The 15506-nt window shown below is 37.2% G+C and overlaps 1 protein-coding gene across 2 annotated transcripts; it reads left to right on the top strand.

The window, feature by feature from the left end:
* The first annotated feature begins 440 nt into the window (after positions 1-440).
* On the top strand, positions 441-15097 carry col6a2 (collagen, type VI, alpha 2). 2 transcript variants are annotated; one of them, XM_079483452.1, is made up of 28 exons: positions 441-796; positions 4114-4206; positions 4826-5433; positions 5531-5551; positions 5686-5751; positions 5841-5894; positions 6332-6376; positions 6472-6498; positions 6603-6629; positions 6718-6762; positions 6848-6901; positions 6982-7044; positions 7132-7194; positions 7275-7328; positions 7411-7446; positions 7529-7591; positions 7770-7832; positions 8297-8359; positions 8655-8717; positions 8826-8876; positions 9016-9114; positions 9306-9368; positions 9816-9851; positions 9928-9973; positions 10061-10213; positions 10347-10802; positions 10887-10925; positions 13566-15097. In XM_079483452.1, the coding sequence occupies exons 2-28, from the start codon at positions 4122-4124 to the stop codon at positions 14165-14167; spliced, it is 3045 nt and encodes a 1014-aa protein (XP_079339578.1). In that variant the 5' UTR covers positions 441-796; positions 4114-4121; the 3' UTR covers positions 14168-15097. The 2 variants fall into 2 exon arrangements, with proteins under 2 accessions (XP_079339578.1, XP_079339579.1); XM_079483453.1 differs by having other exon boundaries at positions 626-796; positions 11743-15097.
* The last annotated feature ends 409 nt before the right edge of the window (positions 15098-15506 follow it).

The raw sequence follows: 15506 nt of genomic DNA, 5'->3' as shown, positions 1-15506 counted from the left end.
TAAAAATGTTTATGTTTGTGGATCTCGTTTGGTGAACGTGACTCATCGGTGGATTACCTCTGTCAGACTGTACTGGCACACAGTCTGTCATTCGTTTACAACTGGAAATAACTTGTTGTAAATGAGTAAGGCAATGGGCAAAAATATCCGGACAATATGACTCTCAGTGTTTTAAACCTTGGTGTCAAACTAAACTGTTCAAGTCATTCTCAAGTACAACCATTCACTTTACAAAATGCTTAACACACACTCAACTTTTCTTTGTGAAAAAATAATAATTTCTTTGAAATAAAGCTGTGTGACATTCTACTGACAGATGTTTCCGCCATGTGCATTTCATTATACACTTTCTCAGAAGAAGGACCCCATGAGAGATGCTGCAATGCATTCAGCGCACACGTTTTGCAATACAAAACGGTACGATTAGAAAAATTGTCCTCACTGAAGACTTTGTTAGCATGTGTGTGTGTAAATACTGTTATCAACAAAGCCACCCAAATGAGTGAGTAGGGGGTTGGGAGAGCAGTCCGTCAGTGTAGATGCACAGCGCCGCCATGTGGACAGAAGGAGAATTGTGAAGATGCTGAGTTTGAAGAGGCGCCGCTCTACTCATGAAGGAGGGACCAGACTTCTGTTCAAGCTGGGAGAGGCGCAGAAGAAACTTCTCCCACAGCTTGGCTTCTCCCGAAACTTTCACTCCATTTTGGAATTAATTCAGATTCCTGCTTTAAATCCCGTCGGAATGTATGCTTGGTAACCTTAACTATAAGGCAGTACAGTTCTGAAGATTTTGTGGGTAAGTTGGAATTTAACTTCATGATGTTTTGTCTGTGCGTTCTTTTTTCTGAAGAGCGCATGATCTGATTTGGAAATGATCAGGCGCTTCAAACTATTGTTACTTTGTAGCACGTTGTTTATTTTGTGCATGAAACTAAAAGTAAATTCGTATCAGCTTTGTAACCTATTTTACATAAAAAAGAATAAAACGTTGAAAAAATCTACAAGCATTTGTCTTATTTGTTTTTTCTTGTTATTTTTACTTGTTTATTTCACGAGCTCAGAGAGACAATGTTTGCATGCAGCCAGTCATTTTATTATTCTATGCTGTAAAAAATCGAACAAATTTTTTATAAATGTTTATTTATTAACGTTATTGCTTTTGGGTAAAAAAAACTAATTCGACCCGAATACAATATAGTAAGTAAATATATACTCTATTAGATAATAAACTAATATGCTTGTTCGTTAATGTGTATTACTTGCTATATGAAAGTAAGATTCATAGGATCACCTGTGCTTTAGTACGCGAGAGTGGCCGCATTATAAAGTGGCGTTGGTTAGTTCATAGTCCTACATGTTGTGCACATAAATGTTCATTTTGAGTAGCCTACAGAATGAGTTTAAACATAAATGCCTTCAGATTATTTTTCTCAGGATCGAGCCCCTCCTTCAAAGACCGCAATCCAAAAATCCGTAGCCTACCAATGTTTCCATTAATAACGTCATTGTGTGATTTTTTCAAATCAGTTGATTTGATTTTTGTAATATTTGTTAGAATAAATTACATTTTAATATATTATTATATTACAATTAAATGCGTACAACATATAGGCTAGTCACAAATAAAAAATTACTAGAAGGATTACACACAAATTCAAATCTAACAATATGCAATAGTAATTATATGATATATAAAATATTATAAAAGCTTCGCCGACATAATAATTATGATATTGAGAATGCATACCTGTCATATCGACTGACCAATTAGAAACCACTTACGGGCTGCTTAGCCCAACCCATTTTAAGATTTTAAGTTAAAAAAATTCGTGGTAAACGGAAGTAAAAAATGTTCGCGTCACTCACGGATCGTTCTCATAGTTCCAGTGAGTTATGTTTTATCTTTAAATGCTTTATTCCTTTCATTTTTTATTCATTAATTGACTTACGTACTTAAATGGGTTAAAAATTCGTCAAAAGTGGTCTACCTTGCAGCATCTTTCAGAGCCTCCATGAACCGCCATTGCTTTGAAAAAAAACTGCTGCTGGTGTCTTTTATTTCTGTCATTCTGGAGGGAGCTCAAGTTGAATTTTACCAACACACTGTCAGTATGCAAGTTTATTATTACTGTATAAAGCATTATCGTGCAACTACACTATATGCGTCCTGAGGTGGTAAAGATCTCTTTCTACATGTAGTACTTAGATTGCCTCGTATCAACATATTAATTTACATTACATTTAGTAGGCCTATAACATAGAAGTACAACAAGAATGATGTGTAAAGAGTACCTGGAAACCGTACTTGAATAAATGTACAGATACATGATTGCAGTGAAAATAACTGTATTACTAGTTACAAGTCATGAACTCCAAAACGACTTGAGGAATTTTAACAGTACTCAAGTATTATACTCATACTGAATGTAGGCTCAAAGCAGCACTAGTCCTCAACACTTAAAGGCAGAGTAGGTCATTTAGAAAATGCTAACGTTCGCCTGCTAGCAGTGCAATCATATGATCCATCCCTCTCACGAATCACCATCCAAAGCCACGCCTCCTCCAAAACACAAGAGCTTGTACACACCGGAAGCCGTTGGATCGATTCCAGTGAAGTCATGTCACATTCACCTGTGAGAAAACATTACAGTACAAAGTGAATAAGATTACTACAATAACGAATATCTCCAGGTACCAGCTTTCTTTCTGCCATTGTCCCGCTGCCTGCACAACGCACATGAGCGCACTGATGTCTGCGTGAACAGGATGCGAAATACCAACTGAAAATGTAAACATGACATCATTGCCCTCGGACAGAGCAAAGTAATTGGTCAAACGTTTTTTACCATACGTCTGTCCAAGACGACATATAATTATAAAATACCAATGTTTCACTTTACCTATTGAATGCTATCAGGATGTTAAGAGACTTCCAACTAGCATGACAAAAAACGTTTCTGGACAGGATTGCCTACTCTGCCTTTAAAAGACATGTCAGTGAAAAACAAGAAACGGTTAATTCGTGAGGAGAGTAATCGCATCAAACTGAACACCTCAAAATTGCATCAAATGAAGGTCAACATCATAACCTACTTCCATTCCAAACACCCAAGTCTCAGCTCAAGTGCTCATAAGAAAACCAATATCCTTCAAAAGGTCTCTTCAGTAAAACAGAAAAATGGAATAATGTTAAGTTTAAATAATTTAAAAAATCTAAACATTTTTACATTGGACATGCTGGTTTTGGCCTTATTGCATAAATTAAGCCATGTTGACAAATTTCTGTAATTAAGGGCAAAATGCACAAGATATAGTACCTTCAATGCCCTGTAAATGACAATATTGCTTCTTCTCTTCTGTAGCAGAAATAATATGCATTAGTCATCACAAATGCAGTGGAGTAAAGAGTACATATTCTTATTGAAAAATGTAGTCAAGTAAAGAGTACAAGTTGCTAATATCTTTAATACGCAGTACAACTACAAAGTAGCCAAAAGGATACCTAAGTACAGTAACTAATTACTTTACGCCACTGCATCGAGATTCATCCCTGGCAGCTAGACAATACATTTGTTTATTTCTCAAACTATGATGGCTCTTCTTTGTCATATTCAAGTGTGATCTTACTTTATCGAAGTTACTACTTTAGTAAAAGTTTAATAAAAGTAAAAGGTGAACAGATTCAGAATCTCTGTAACAGGCACAATGTTGGTGTGGAGTTCAAAATATGGAACACATTTCATCGATATACAGTATATACTGATATCCAATTAGAAGTCCAAACTAATGATTTCAGTCTAAATCCAATTATAGTCTCTGTTTCTACTGAACTAAATATTGTTGGATAGTAACATTGACAACCACTATAGCAGGGATTATTTATGGCTTGTATGCAGTGGATTCCCAATTTGAATGGCCATGTTCAACGACTTGAACAGACATTTTTACTTTACAGAAAATGAATCATTATCCTGGTTTTATGTTGTTGTCTCTTTTTCTGTCTGTTTATTGCTTTGTTCCACTAAAAGATGTCAGATGTTTACAGACAGTGTTTTATCTTGTGTATTATATAACATATTATGGTCAACACATCCTGTTTGTGTGTCTCTTTAGGAAGGAGAATGAGGATGATGGGAATATTGGTCCTCCTCGTGGTTCTTGCGAGTGTGGCACAAGGCCAGCCTCCAGTTGGCTCGGGGTGCACAGGTATGTGAACGTTTATTTAAAGGGATTCTTCAGGCAAGAAATAAAATGTTCCCATGTTTTGGTTGTCAATTTTTAGAAGATCCAAAAAGTGCATCCAAAGATCAAAGAAATGCTTGACACGGCTCCCTGGTCTTAACAAAGGTCTTTCACAAACGAATCGATGCGTTTGTTAAAGAGAAATATCCATATTGACAGCTCTATTAACGTTAATGTCTAGCTTCTGTTATCCCTCTGCTTTGCGTGCTTGTTTTCTGGCAAATGACGCAGTTCATAAGGTGACTGTAATAAAACGTGCTATCCAACATGTCACCGTACATTTTTTTCTTGCCTGAAGTATCCCTTTAATGAAAACTGCAATGTATACTTAAGTTTTAAAACCTGTGAATTGAGAAAAGAAGATATGACTGAGTGTATAAACAAAATAATTTAAACTTTCTTTCAAATATATTGACATATTGTAACATAATGGTTCACCACAACACTATGTGGAACATCCGCTTTAAACAATACAATTAAATCCATATGGATTCATTTTAAACCCAGAAATACATTACGTTGGTCGTTCATATTGAAAAACAGTTGGCCTAAAGAGACATAATAGTGTGTTCTGTCCTTCCAGAAAAAGTGGAATGTCCCATCGACTTGTATTTTGTCATTGATACCTCGGAGACCATAGCTCTGCAAGAGATCCCGCCCGGAAGTCTGGTACAGGGCATCATAGAATTCACCACCGCCTTTGCGAGGAAACTAGAGGATGTTAACTACAAAGATTCAGTTCAGATCAGCTGGTCTGTAGGAGGTATTCACTTCTCCCAGAAACAGGAGAACATCAGTGCCCTCACCAACAAGGATGAATTCATCAGAAAGCTGCAACCTATCAAATACTTTGGCAAGGGAACGCACACTGACTGTGCCATCACCGAGATGACTCACCAGCTGATCAATTCGTCATCCAAACCCAATGCAAAACGCTTCGCTGTGGTCATCACTGACGGTCATGTGACAGGAGAACCCTGCGGTGGGATCAAAGCGGCAGCAGAGCGTGCACGCGAAGAGCACATAAAAATTTTCTCAGTCGCGTCTTCCAGGAATTTAGATGAGGCGGGGCTTAGAGATATCGCTAATTCACCCCTTGGAGTTTATCGTAATAAATACATGGCAGTTGATCTCACAGGGGTGCGGCCACTCATAATGAGATCAACAATTGACCAGATTTACGACATAATGGTAATACTGCCTGATGTACAGTTTTATTAATATATATGTCAATTATGTGAATAAATGTTCTGTGGAATGATAATTTTTCTTTTGTGTCTTCTCACAGCTTCATCTGGCATATCAAGAGGTGAGATTAAAATCACCAAAACTGGCATAGTTGATTTTGACGTTTTTTTATAATTTTGTATCTTTTGTAAGAGCTTATTAAGAAATCAGGTTTGAGCTTAATCCGATTTATTACTGAATACATTTCTTTTTTAGTGCCACTCGACAAAATGTCTGGAGACTGAAGGACCTCCGGGTCCAGCAGGACATAGAGGACAGAAAGTGAGGGTCTTAAAATCGTAATATTTTGTCTTTGTAATGAGCTTAAATATGTTGTGTTTTTCCTAAATCGTAAATTTTTATTTTTATAGGGCGCCAAAGGTGATAACGGTGACCCTGGCCCAAAAGGTGAAAGAGGTCGTCCTGTAAGTATAAACTTAGTTTTATTTTTTGTAGTTTTATCAATGTAATAACATTTTATTTTATTTTTATATTTTTATGTTAACTTGAGTCTAATTGTTAGCAATTTTGTTATGTGATTTGTTTGTAAAATTTCTCTTTTGGTAATATAGATTACATTTATTTTTATTTAATTTTTTAAGAAGATTTCACTTTTCAGTCAATAATTTTAGTGCCTAGTTTAAATGTATTTAATGTTATTGGTAGAGCAATCTTTCTAACTTTAATTTAGTTCATTTTTTTATGTTCAACTCTATATTTTTTATTTCAATTTATAGAAATGTTTGAATAGGTTTTCATGTAATAGACTATAATTTATATAATTAATGATGAATAATTAATTTACATAATATACAAATTTTTGCAAATACAATGTTTTAACTTAAAACGTCAAAACTTACAGGGAGACCCTGGTATTGAAGGTCCTATTGGATATCCTGGAACTAAGGTAGGTTTCAAACTGTCCTCGTGTGCAAATATTTATTGAAATGTCTCTTTTTTTATGTCTATCCATCTCACTGTATTTTTTCTTTATTCACTTAGGGAGATCGCGGTCACAGTGGTGAAAAGGTATAAGTGTATTGAGAATTATATGTAAGATCATATTAAGAGGTCATATAAATAATGCACCAAGCTTGCAAATTCCTTTTTAACGCAAGTTCTCTGACATTTAGGGAGAAATTGGAACACAAGGGAAAAACGTAAGTTCTTTCGCTGATAACTTTACATTTCCTATTAAATCCAACTCAATACGTGTATCTTTAAATATTTCATTTTTTTGTCTAACAGGGTGTTGCAGGAACATCTGGCCGCAATGGAACCGATGGGCAAAAAGTTAGTTACAATACCTTATTTGATCTAGTGTCAATATTTAGGGACTCGTGACAGAAATCTAATGAAAACTCCAATATGACAACAGGGAAAAATTGGCAGGATCGGCGCACCTGGCTGCAAAGGTGACCCAGGTGACAAGGTGTGAGTTTTTCCTTTGTATCATGTAATCAGGATATCCGTTATTATGGTTTAGTGACAGATGAATGTATTTTTCCACAGGGTCCTGATGGCCATCCTGGAGATGTTGGAGAAACTGGTTTTCCAGGGTCTTTGGGAGAGAAGGTACCTGAACAATCTCATACAGAAAAGAAACATCAGCATCCTAATAAGGCTTGTTGGTTTGAGATGTCATGCTTTCTTTGTTCTCAGGGTGACCCAGGCCGTCCAGGAAGAACAGGACCATCTGGCTCAGCTGGAGATCCTGGACCTAAAGTGAGTTTTCACAACTTAAGGTGTTATATCAATATTAGCTATCGATCATGTATTAATATGCTGCCTGATGTCCCCTACAGGGAGAAGCAGGAAGTTCAGGATCACCTGGAATTCCTGGTGTGAAAGGGCCTGCTGTAAGTATTTGTTTAAATTACCTTTTTAATTTTACCAAATTAAATCGAATAGTATTCAGGTTGTTTTATGTTTTTTTTATAGGGGACACCTGGGGGACTGGGACCTAAAGGCGATGCTGTGAGGAGCTGTTGAAGTTATTTTCCTAATTTGAACTAAGATCACCAGTAGCAGAATTGTGATATTTTAACATTGTTTTTAGGGAAGACGAGGTGACTTTGGACCCAAAGGTAGCACTGGACCGAGCGGTTCAAAAGGAGAGAGGGTCAGTGTCTCTTAAAATACATTTTCATACTAAACTCAGGCTTAGGTCTTTGTCTCTGAATAGAGTGAACTGGAGCTTTGTTGTAAAATTAGATTTAATTATGGAAGATGATGCTGTTGTGTGGTTGATACATTAATTTAATATTCACTTATTATTTCATCGGATTATAATTTGACAGGGTGAGCCTGGTCCTGAAGGTCCCAGGGGTCTTGGGGGAGAAGCTGGAAACAAAGGAGCCAAGGTACAAAACTTTAAAAAGATTTTAATTTTAAAGCCATGAAATTCTAATGGATTTTTTTGCTTAAGGTATAACAATGTTAGCTTTAGGAATATAAATAAACAAGCATGAGTAAAAACCAAAATCACATTTGGAACACATAAGCATCTTCAACAATTTATCACTTGCGTAAATACGGATTAACCCTATTTATGACATCATTCTGCACTTCCGCCTCTCATCAGATTCCAGGCTTTAAGGTAAACTAAGGCTTTGTCAGAAATCGTCCCCATATGCCCTCATTCACTATTATCTACAGTTTACTTATAAAGTCCACTTGTAGGAGTAAATGAAAAGTGAGTGAATTTGAATACTCGTAAGTGCTACGGGCGTCATTTGCTGATATGAGGAATTTAATTTAGCGCAAGGGATGGCCAGCGGCTAATAATGGCTTAAATATTAAATGTTTGTTTTCTTCTAACCTACAGGGTGATTTTGGACTTCCAGGACCAAGAGGCCCATCAGGAGTCCCTGGGGAATCAGGAAGAAATGTATGAGATGTTGATTTAATCAATAAATGTTTAAAAAAAAAGTCCTACATTCACACTTCACCTTGGCGGTGTATATGAAAGAGAGCTGAATTACAGTAATTTGATATTTCACAAAGTTGTTAAGAAAAAACATTGATTTACTTTGAAATACTGTCAGGTGTCATTTATTTATTTATTTTAATGCAATCGCTGGACTATATTGACCCATTTTTTATGATTAAAGTGCCAAGTTTGTGAATTTGATGTTGGTTCTACATAAAACCAGTTGAGCTTAAAAACAGCAATGCCATTACAGGGTTCACAAGGTGACCCAGGTGATGCTGGCCCTAGAGGTGACCCTGGCCCCCCAGGACTAAAGGTATGACATCACCAAAACTTTTAGTTTCTAATGAATGTAATTTCACAACAAACCTCAGTATAGATTGCATTCCTTTATAAATTCAAGATGCTGTTTCTGTTTTCATAGGGTGATACTGGCAGATCTGGAATCAGCTATCCTGGACCAAGGGGACCTACGGTACTGTAACCAGTTAAAACTCACTGCAACTCACAATTACTTCAATTTACAGTGTTTAAATCACATCACATATGTCATGACATTTTATGGAATTAGTTTTTAGAAGCTATAAGCGGTTGGTGTGCTGGTGTGTGTGCAGGGTGACAGGGGGAATAAAGGTTCACCTGGACCAAGAGGAAGCAGAGGAGACTGTGGAGCAAAGGGTGGACCAGGTCCTAAGGGAACTCCAGGAGAGCCTGTGAGCAAATCTAATCATTTTAGTCCTGTACAATTTAGTCCCAAAAACTGTACAGTATGTTTGCATGAAACTGCACTCTCAACAAATTTTAAATCCACAAAGCAGCATTTCCAATTCCAATTTATCGACTGAGATTTGGGGTTTGTATTGTGAAAAATCTTCTGAGAAGAAACATCATAAATCTGTTACAGGGAGAGCCCGGAGTCTCGGGAGAATTTGGACCAAGAGGGCCCAGAGGAGATGGAGGAAGAGATGTGAGTAAATGTTCTATCACATAGAAATGAATAGAAAATCTAAATGTTTCACAGTGCAGTTTAAAGGAACAGTTCACCAAAAATTTACTCACCTTCTTAATTTACTCACCTTCAAGTCGTTCCAAATCTGTATAAATTTGTTTATTTATTTTTCTGACAAACACAGAGAAAGATATTTGGAAGAATGCTTGAACCAAACAATTCTTGCCACCACTGACTACCATAGTAGGAAAAAAATCTTTATACATTTCTTTGTTCTTTTGGACAAGGTAGAAAAGCAAACTGTTCTGGGGCACTTTTGACTACCATTTGCAGTTTCCTACTATGGTAGTCCAAATTATGGTAGAAATGTATACAGATTTGGAGCAATTCAAGTGTGAGTTAATGATGACAGAATGTTTATTTTTGGGGAACTGTCCATTATAGCCATTTTTTGTGTTTTAACAGGGTGACCCTGGCCCAGAAGGAGACCCTGGTCTTACTGTAAGTATTAAAATTGACATTTTGTAATCTCTTAATTGCAAATATTGCCTCTTTAATTGTTAATTTCTTTTCTCAGGAATGTGATGTCATGAACTACATCCGAGAGACATGTGGGTGCTGTGGTAAGATGCTTCTTTTTCAGTCTTTCAATCAAAGTTATTTTATTGTATATTTGCTTTGTTTCAACAAGAACACCATTCCTGTTTCAGACTGTGAAAAGAGATGCGGAGCCCTGGATATTGTGTTTGTGATTGACAGCTCAGAGAGTGTGGGCTTGACAAACTTCACCCTGGAGAAGAACTTTGTTATCAACGTCATCAACAGACTTGGCTCAATGGCAAAAGATCCCAGTGCTGAGACAGGTGAACATTGCATCAAATTCACTGTGTTCTCAATACACTTTAATGCTACAGTACAGGGGTGAATAATGCCTTTAAAATTGAATTGTAAAATGTTTGTTAGTTATTTAACCATTTTTTGTACTCGCATTCTCAGGAACCAGAGTTGGCGTTGTCCAGTACAGTCACAATGGAACTTTCCAGGCCATCCGCCTCAACGACTCCACAATCGACTCTCTGTCCGCCTTCAAAGAAGCCGTGAAGAAGCTGGAGTGGATCGCTGGTGGAACGTGGACTCCTTCCGCACTGAAGTTCGCCTATGATAACCTCATTCGTGACAGCCGTCGGGCGAAGGCTAATGTCAATGTGGTGGTGATCACGGACGGCCGGTACGACCCCCGCGATGACGACAAACTGCTTAATTACCTCTGCACAGACACCAGCATTGATGTCAATGCTATTGGAATCGGGGACATGTTTGATCAGCCGGAAGAGAACGAAAGCCTGAAGTCCATCACCTGCAGTAAAGAAGGAGGGGTGATGGGCATGAGGCGTTTCGCGGATCTGGTGGCAGAGGATTTCATCGATAAGATTGAGACTGTGCTCTGCCCAGGTGAGTCCGATAATTCATCTCAGGTCTGTGAAAACCCAAAAGTTATAGGCGGTCTCAATAAATAATTTGTTTTGTATGTTTTAGAACCAGTGATTGTTTGCCCTGATCTACCATGTAAAAGTGGTAAGTGTTTATATCTGATCTTTCCATTCTGCACTTTATAGCAGATTTAATGTATATGACGCATTACATAAACATTGTTTGTTCTTCCTTTTTTCACACCACGACTGTATTATAATTGCCTTTTTTACAGGATTTGATTTAGTTATTATTAATAATTTGCATTTTATTACTTTTATTTATTTTTATATCTTTGGTTTTTATGATAATTTTAGATTTGTTTTGATCAATTGTTTATGCACGTATTTTAACAATTTATTTGTTTTTTTTTAGTATAAGAAACGAAACTATTTTAGTTTTAGTTAACTGTTTATTTATTTATTTTAAGTTGATCATTTTTGTTAATTGTATTATTATTTTATAATTCATTATTTCAAACGTTTCAGATTTTTGTCTAGTTGTGAGATTTTCAAATAATAATTGAGCTAATATTTGACTTGTTTTCATATAATTTAATAGTTTAAGTTAGAGTCAACTTTGGTTTGAAAAGCAAACCAACATAAGAAACAAGTTTTGTAGTCTTCTGAGACAATTTCCTCCTAACCAAGCTAAGTTGTTCAGAGAACCAGGAAAACAATCAGCATCAAAACAATCTGCATATCAAGTGTTAAACATTTATGATGTCGTGTCCACAAATGTACAATCCAATAGAGGTTAAATATGTTGTTATGCATCTGTGAAGTGTGCTAAACCTGCCCAGTCTCACATGGGAAGCATCTCTGTAGTGTTGCATAACACCCAAGTGTTGCAGTGGCATTGTTTTAGGCGGAGCCAGTTGCTAGGACGGCCCCTAAAACTGTGTTTCAACGCTCACTTGCAGATGTGGTGTCTACGTGGAATGGTTATCCCATACATGACGCCCTTGCAGAGGAGGGAAAGGACAGTCCCATCCCGAACACTGTACCGAGCGTCGCAAACTTAATCGACAATCTACAAGAAGCCAAGCACCCAGATACCTACACCAAGGCTATAGCTACATTGGCATACGCAGCCCAGAGAGCCAAGCTGGCCTCTGGTCCTGAAAAACAGAGCTGGACCGATCTGTTCATAGACTCGTTTAAAGTCGTCTATTCTGACATCACGGGAGACCCAAAGCTTGGAGCTTGTGTTAGGGTTCAGTAGCATGGGATTGGGCATTAAACAGAATATGTTGATAGCTTTCATTTCGAAAGAACTGAAAGCACTTGGCCTTCGCTGTAGAGTTGTGCTTGAGATGACAGTCGTTGAGTAAAACGCTAACTGGTCTACGCATGAATTTAGCTTGTGTAATTGATTCGTGGTTGCGTTAACAATACTAATCTAAAACAGTTGCTAATACTTTGAATAATCTAGCATGGAAAATAAGCAGCATCTTGTCTAGATCAACAGAAATTATGCCACTTACATATTTTCGCTTACCTCTATGACGAGCAGATCTTGCTTAGTAAATGTGAAATAGCTGTGTTTGTCTCTGACCTCAATTTCTGCTTTTTTCATATGGCGTGCAATGTGTTCTCTTGTACTAGTTTGCTTGAATCCTCAGGGGCTGTAGGATTTGAAGGCATTCTGATCTTACACACTAAAACATAGGTGATGGGAGAGGGGTGTGACTTATGGATTAGTGGTTATCATACTTGAAAGTTTAGTTCAAGGCTTGTAACCAAAACTCTGTGCTCATTTATCACCCTCAAGTGTCTATAGACCACAAAATGAGAATATGGTGTTCTGAGGTTTGTGAAGAACAAAAAAATGAAAAGCAGCCTTCTTTAAAACATATTTTTATGTTATCCACTCTGAAGACACATATATTCTGTACATTGACATGAGGGTGAGTAAATGATAACAGATTTTTGATTTTGATTTTGGGTGAACTTTCTTTAAACCATCTCTACATGTGTTATTAATGTTAAAATCTTGCTCAGTTTTGCACTTTGCACATTATGGCTAGATTCCAAAGCTTCTCATAGATTGGCTCAGTTTTTTAGTGCTGCTTCACCCTTGTAGATCATCAGACTACAGTGGCTTTATGGAAATTATGTGAACAACACCAATTTAACCAATGTTATGGTATTTATGTAAAAATACAAACAAAAAGAATTACCCCATTTATTAATTTGCTTTTTAGACAGCATTAAGCTTTAGAGAATCCACAATGTATATTTGAAATAGACTGTATACACTATGATGAGGTTTTGCTTTTAGCCTCTTATATGAATGTTCATGTCCATCCGGGTGGCATGTATTGCATGTGCAATGATTATTCAAGCGATTGGTTATGGCTGGAAATACATAGCAATGGGATTTAGATGTGCACATCTTGACGTTATCTTCCACGAGTGAAAGAAAAAACTGTATTATTCAATCAGTCCCATTATGGTCAATAGTTACATTTGTCTTTGTAATGTGAAATGATGTAGTTGAACATGATTATATATGACACTGTGTAATGTGTATTCGAAATGTGCAATTAGCTCTAGGACTGCAGGAAATGTTTATCTAAAACAGAGCAACAAATAAACATCTTTCGCATTATTCGCATATTTTTCATAATATTTATTTTAACAATTAACATTATTTTTTAAGTCCTTTATGTTTAACATTTATGAACATTACCAAATCAATCTGCGAAATTTAACCAATACATTTGTTTTTTATGTTTCATAGAACCAGCAATAGCCAACTGCGTCGGGCGTCCTGTTGATGTCATCTTCATGTTGGATGGCTCCGAACGCATGGGTCTGGAGAATTTCCGCTATGCCCGCGAGTTCGTAGAGAACGTCGCCCGCCGCCTGACCCTGGCCAATGGAGACAACGACGAACGCAACAGCAGGGTGGCTTTTCTGCAGTACGCTGACGACAGCAATCATAATCTCGCCTTCAAGCTTTCCAACAACGTTACTGTCGTCTCTGATGGCCTTGCCAATCTGAAGTACTTAGATTCTACTTCCAATGTGGGGAGTGGTATCATCTACGCTGTCGATAATATCGTCACGAGCGGAGGCACGCGATTGGCCAGACGAAATGCTGAGCTGTCCATCGTCTTCATCACTGATGGGGTCACCAGCACCAAGAACCTGGAGGAGGGCATCAGTGCAATGCGCAGGGTAGAGGGGGTTCCCACGGTGATCGCCTTGGGCAGCGATGTTGACAAGGAGATTCTGACAAAGCTTGCGCTGGGAGACCAGACGGCTATTTTCAGAGGCCAAGATTTTAGCCAGCTGAACAAACCCAGCTTTTTTGAGCGCTTCGTTCGGTGGATCTGCTGAGGGGTGGCTGGGTTTATAGTAGAGAGGGGAGTGGTGCATTATTGGGTTCAGAACAATGGTAAGGGTAGATCTATGCAATTTGATACTCTTTATATTTTTTAGATAATGGTTTTGGATACTATTTTAGCTAAACTGAAAACATCTTGATTGGAGACCTCAAGCGAACTATTGAAAAAGTAAATCTCTATCACTTTTCTAAACTCAATGATGCACCGGTGGGATGGGCTTTGGGTACAGAAAAAACATTGCAGTAAAAAAGAGGTCATGTTACCAGTTACTCTCCAAAGAATATGTATTGAATGTGTATTTTGACAGACTTCCAATTGTAGTTTTTATGTTTGTATTTTTTTATGCTGAAAGACCTCTAGCTGTTTTTATATAGTACTCTACACAAGGTGCTAAACCAGATCAAGACTGGAGTTTTCCTGTATGCCATTAAAGAAGTGTTTTCATGATGCACAATTGTGAGACGTGCACTAATTCAGGGGTACAAGAAGCCATTCTGAGGGGTACATGTATGTTTCAGAAATGATCGATGCATATTAGTGAATTTGAGAGTATTGATTACATAGATTTTGTTCAAATGTACCAATGATTTAAAAAGGACTTACAGCAACTACAGTAAATCTATGCCATCTTCAAAAGCACATGCACTCTTGATTCGACCGATGCTTAGGAGGTCTGTGTGTCAGATTGAACACTCACACTTAGTGAAAATAGAAATGATGTTTACCCATGTTTTAATATGAATGGTAGTATGGTTATAATCAATCATCATGTTGAGAGTATTATGAGCACCACAATCAGTCAATTTATCCCAGGAACAAACACAGTCATTCAGATATTTGACATGCTAATGGAGACTTGAATGACGAATTCCATAGTTGTTGTCGAACTGAAGTCTTACATTAAACCAAACTGTGGTAACACAACTGAGGTGTCTGTGGTTTCTCATTTTTACTAAACAAACAGACATATAGAGTGGTTTAGGAAGTTTCGTGGTCTTTGGGTCAAAGTAAAAAAATAGTTTAAGGTCATCCCTGCCATTGATTTCCAATGTCTCAGGAAATGATTAGTCCACTGGTTCAACATGCTGACGTTACAACTTTGTTTTAAATGATAACGCGTGTTCTTAAAACAAACTCTTTTGTGCAAAAGGTTACTGAAACACACAAGATGGTCTTGAGAACAGTCTAACAAAGCATGTGTGTGTGGCAGATTCATATTTTGCTTCAACGTAGATTTGCGAATTTATTATAATCCCAAACGATTTTATGATAGGCTTTATACAATATATTTTTATTACATAAGTCTGCAATGGAGAGTAACATAGAGAGAT

Source organism: Barbatula barbatula (genome assembly GCF_947034865.1).
Source record: "Barbatula barbatula genome assembly, chromosome: 20".
NCBI classification, from domain to species: domain Eukaryota; kingdom Metazoa; phylum Chordata; class Actinopteri; order Cypriniformes; family Nemacheilidae; genus Barbatula; species Barbatula barbatula.
This window is presented reverse-complemented; position numbering and strand designations above follow the sequence as displayed.

Excerpts from the sequence above, each read along its gene's own strand:
- col6a2 (XM_079483452.1), top strand. The coding sequence starts at position 4,122 with ATGAGGATGATGGGAATATTGGTCCTCCTCGTGGTTCTTGCGAGTGTG. Across the intron at positions 6,499-6,602 it reads GCGGTCACAGTGGTGAAAAG|GGAGAAATTGGAACACAAGG; the intron begins GTATAAGTGTAT and ends TCTGACATTTAG. Across the intron at positions 6,630-6,717 it reads TTGGAACACAAGGGAAAAAC|GGTGTTGCAGGAACATCTGG; the intron begins GTAAGTTCTTTC and ends TTTGTCTAACAG.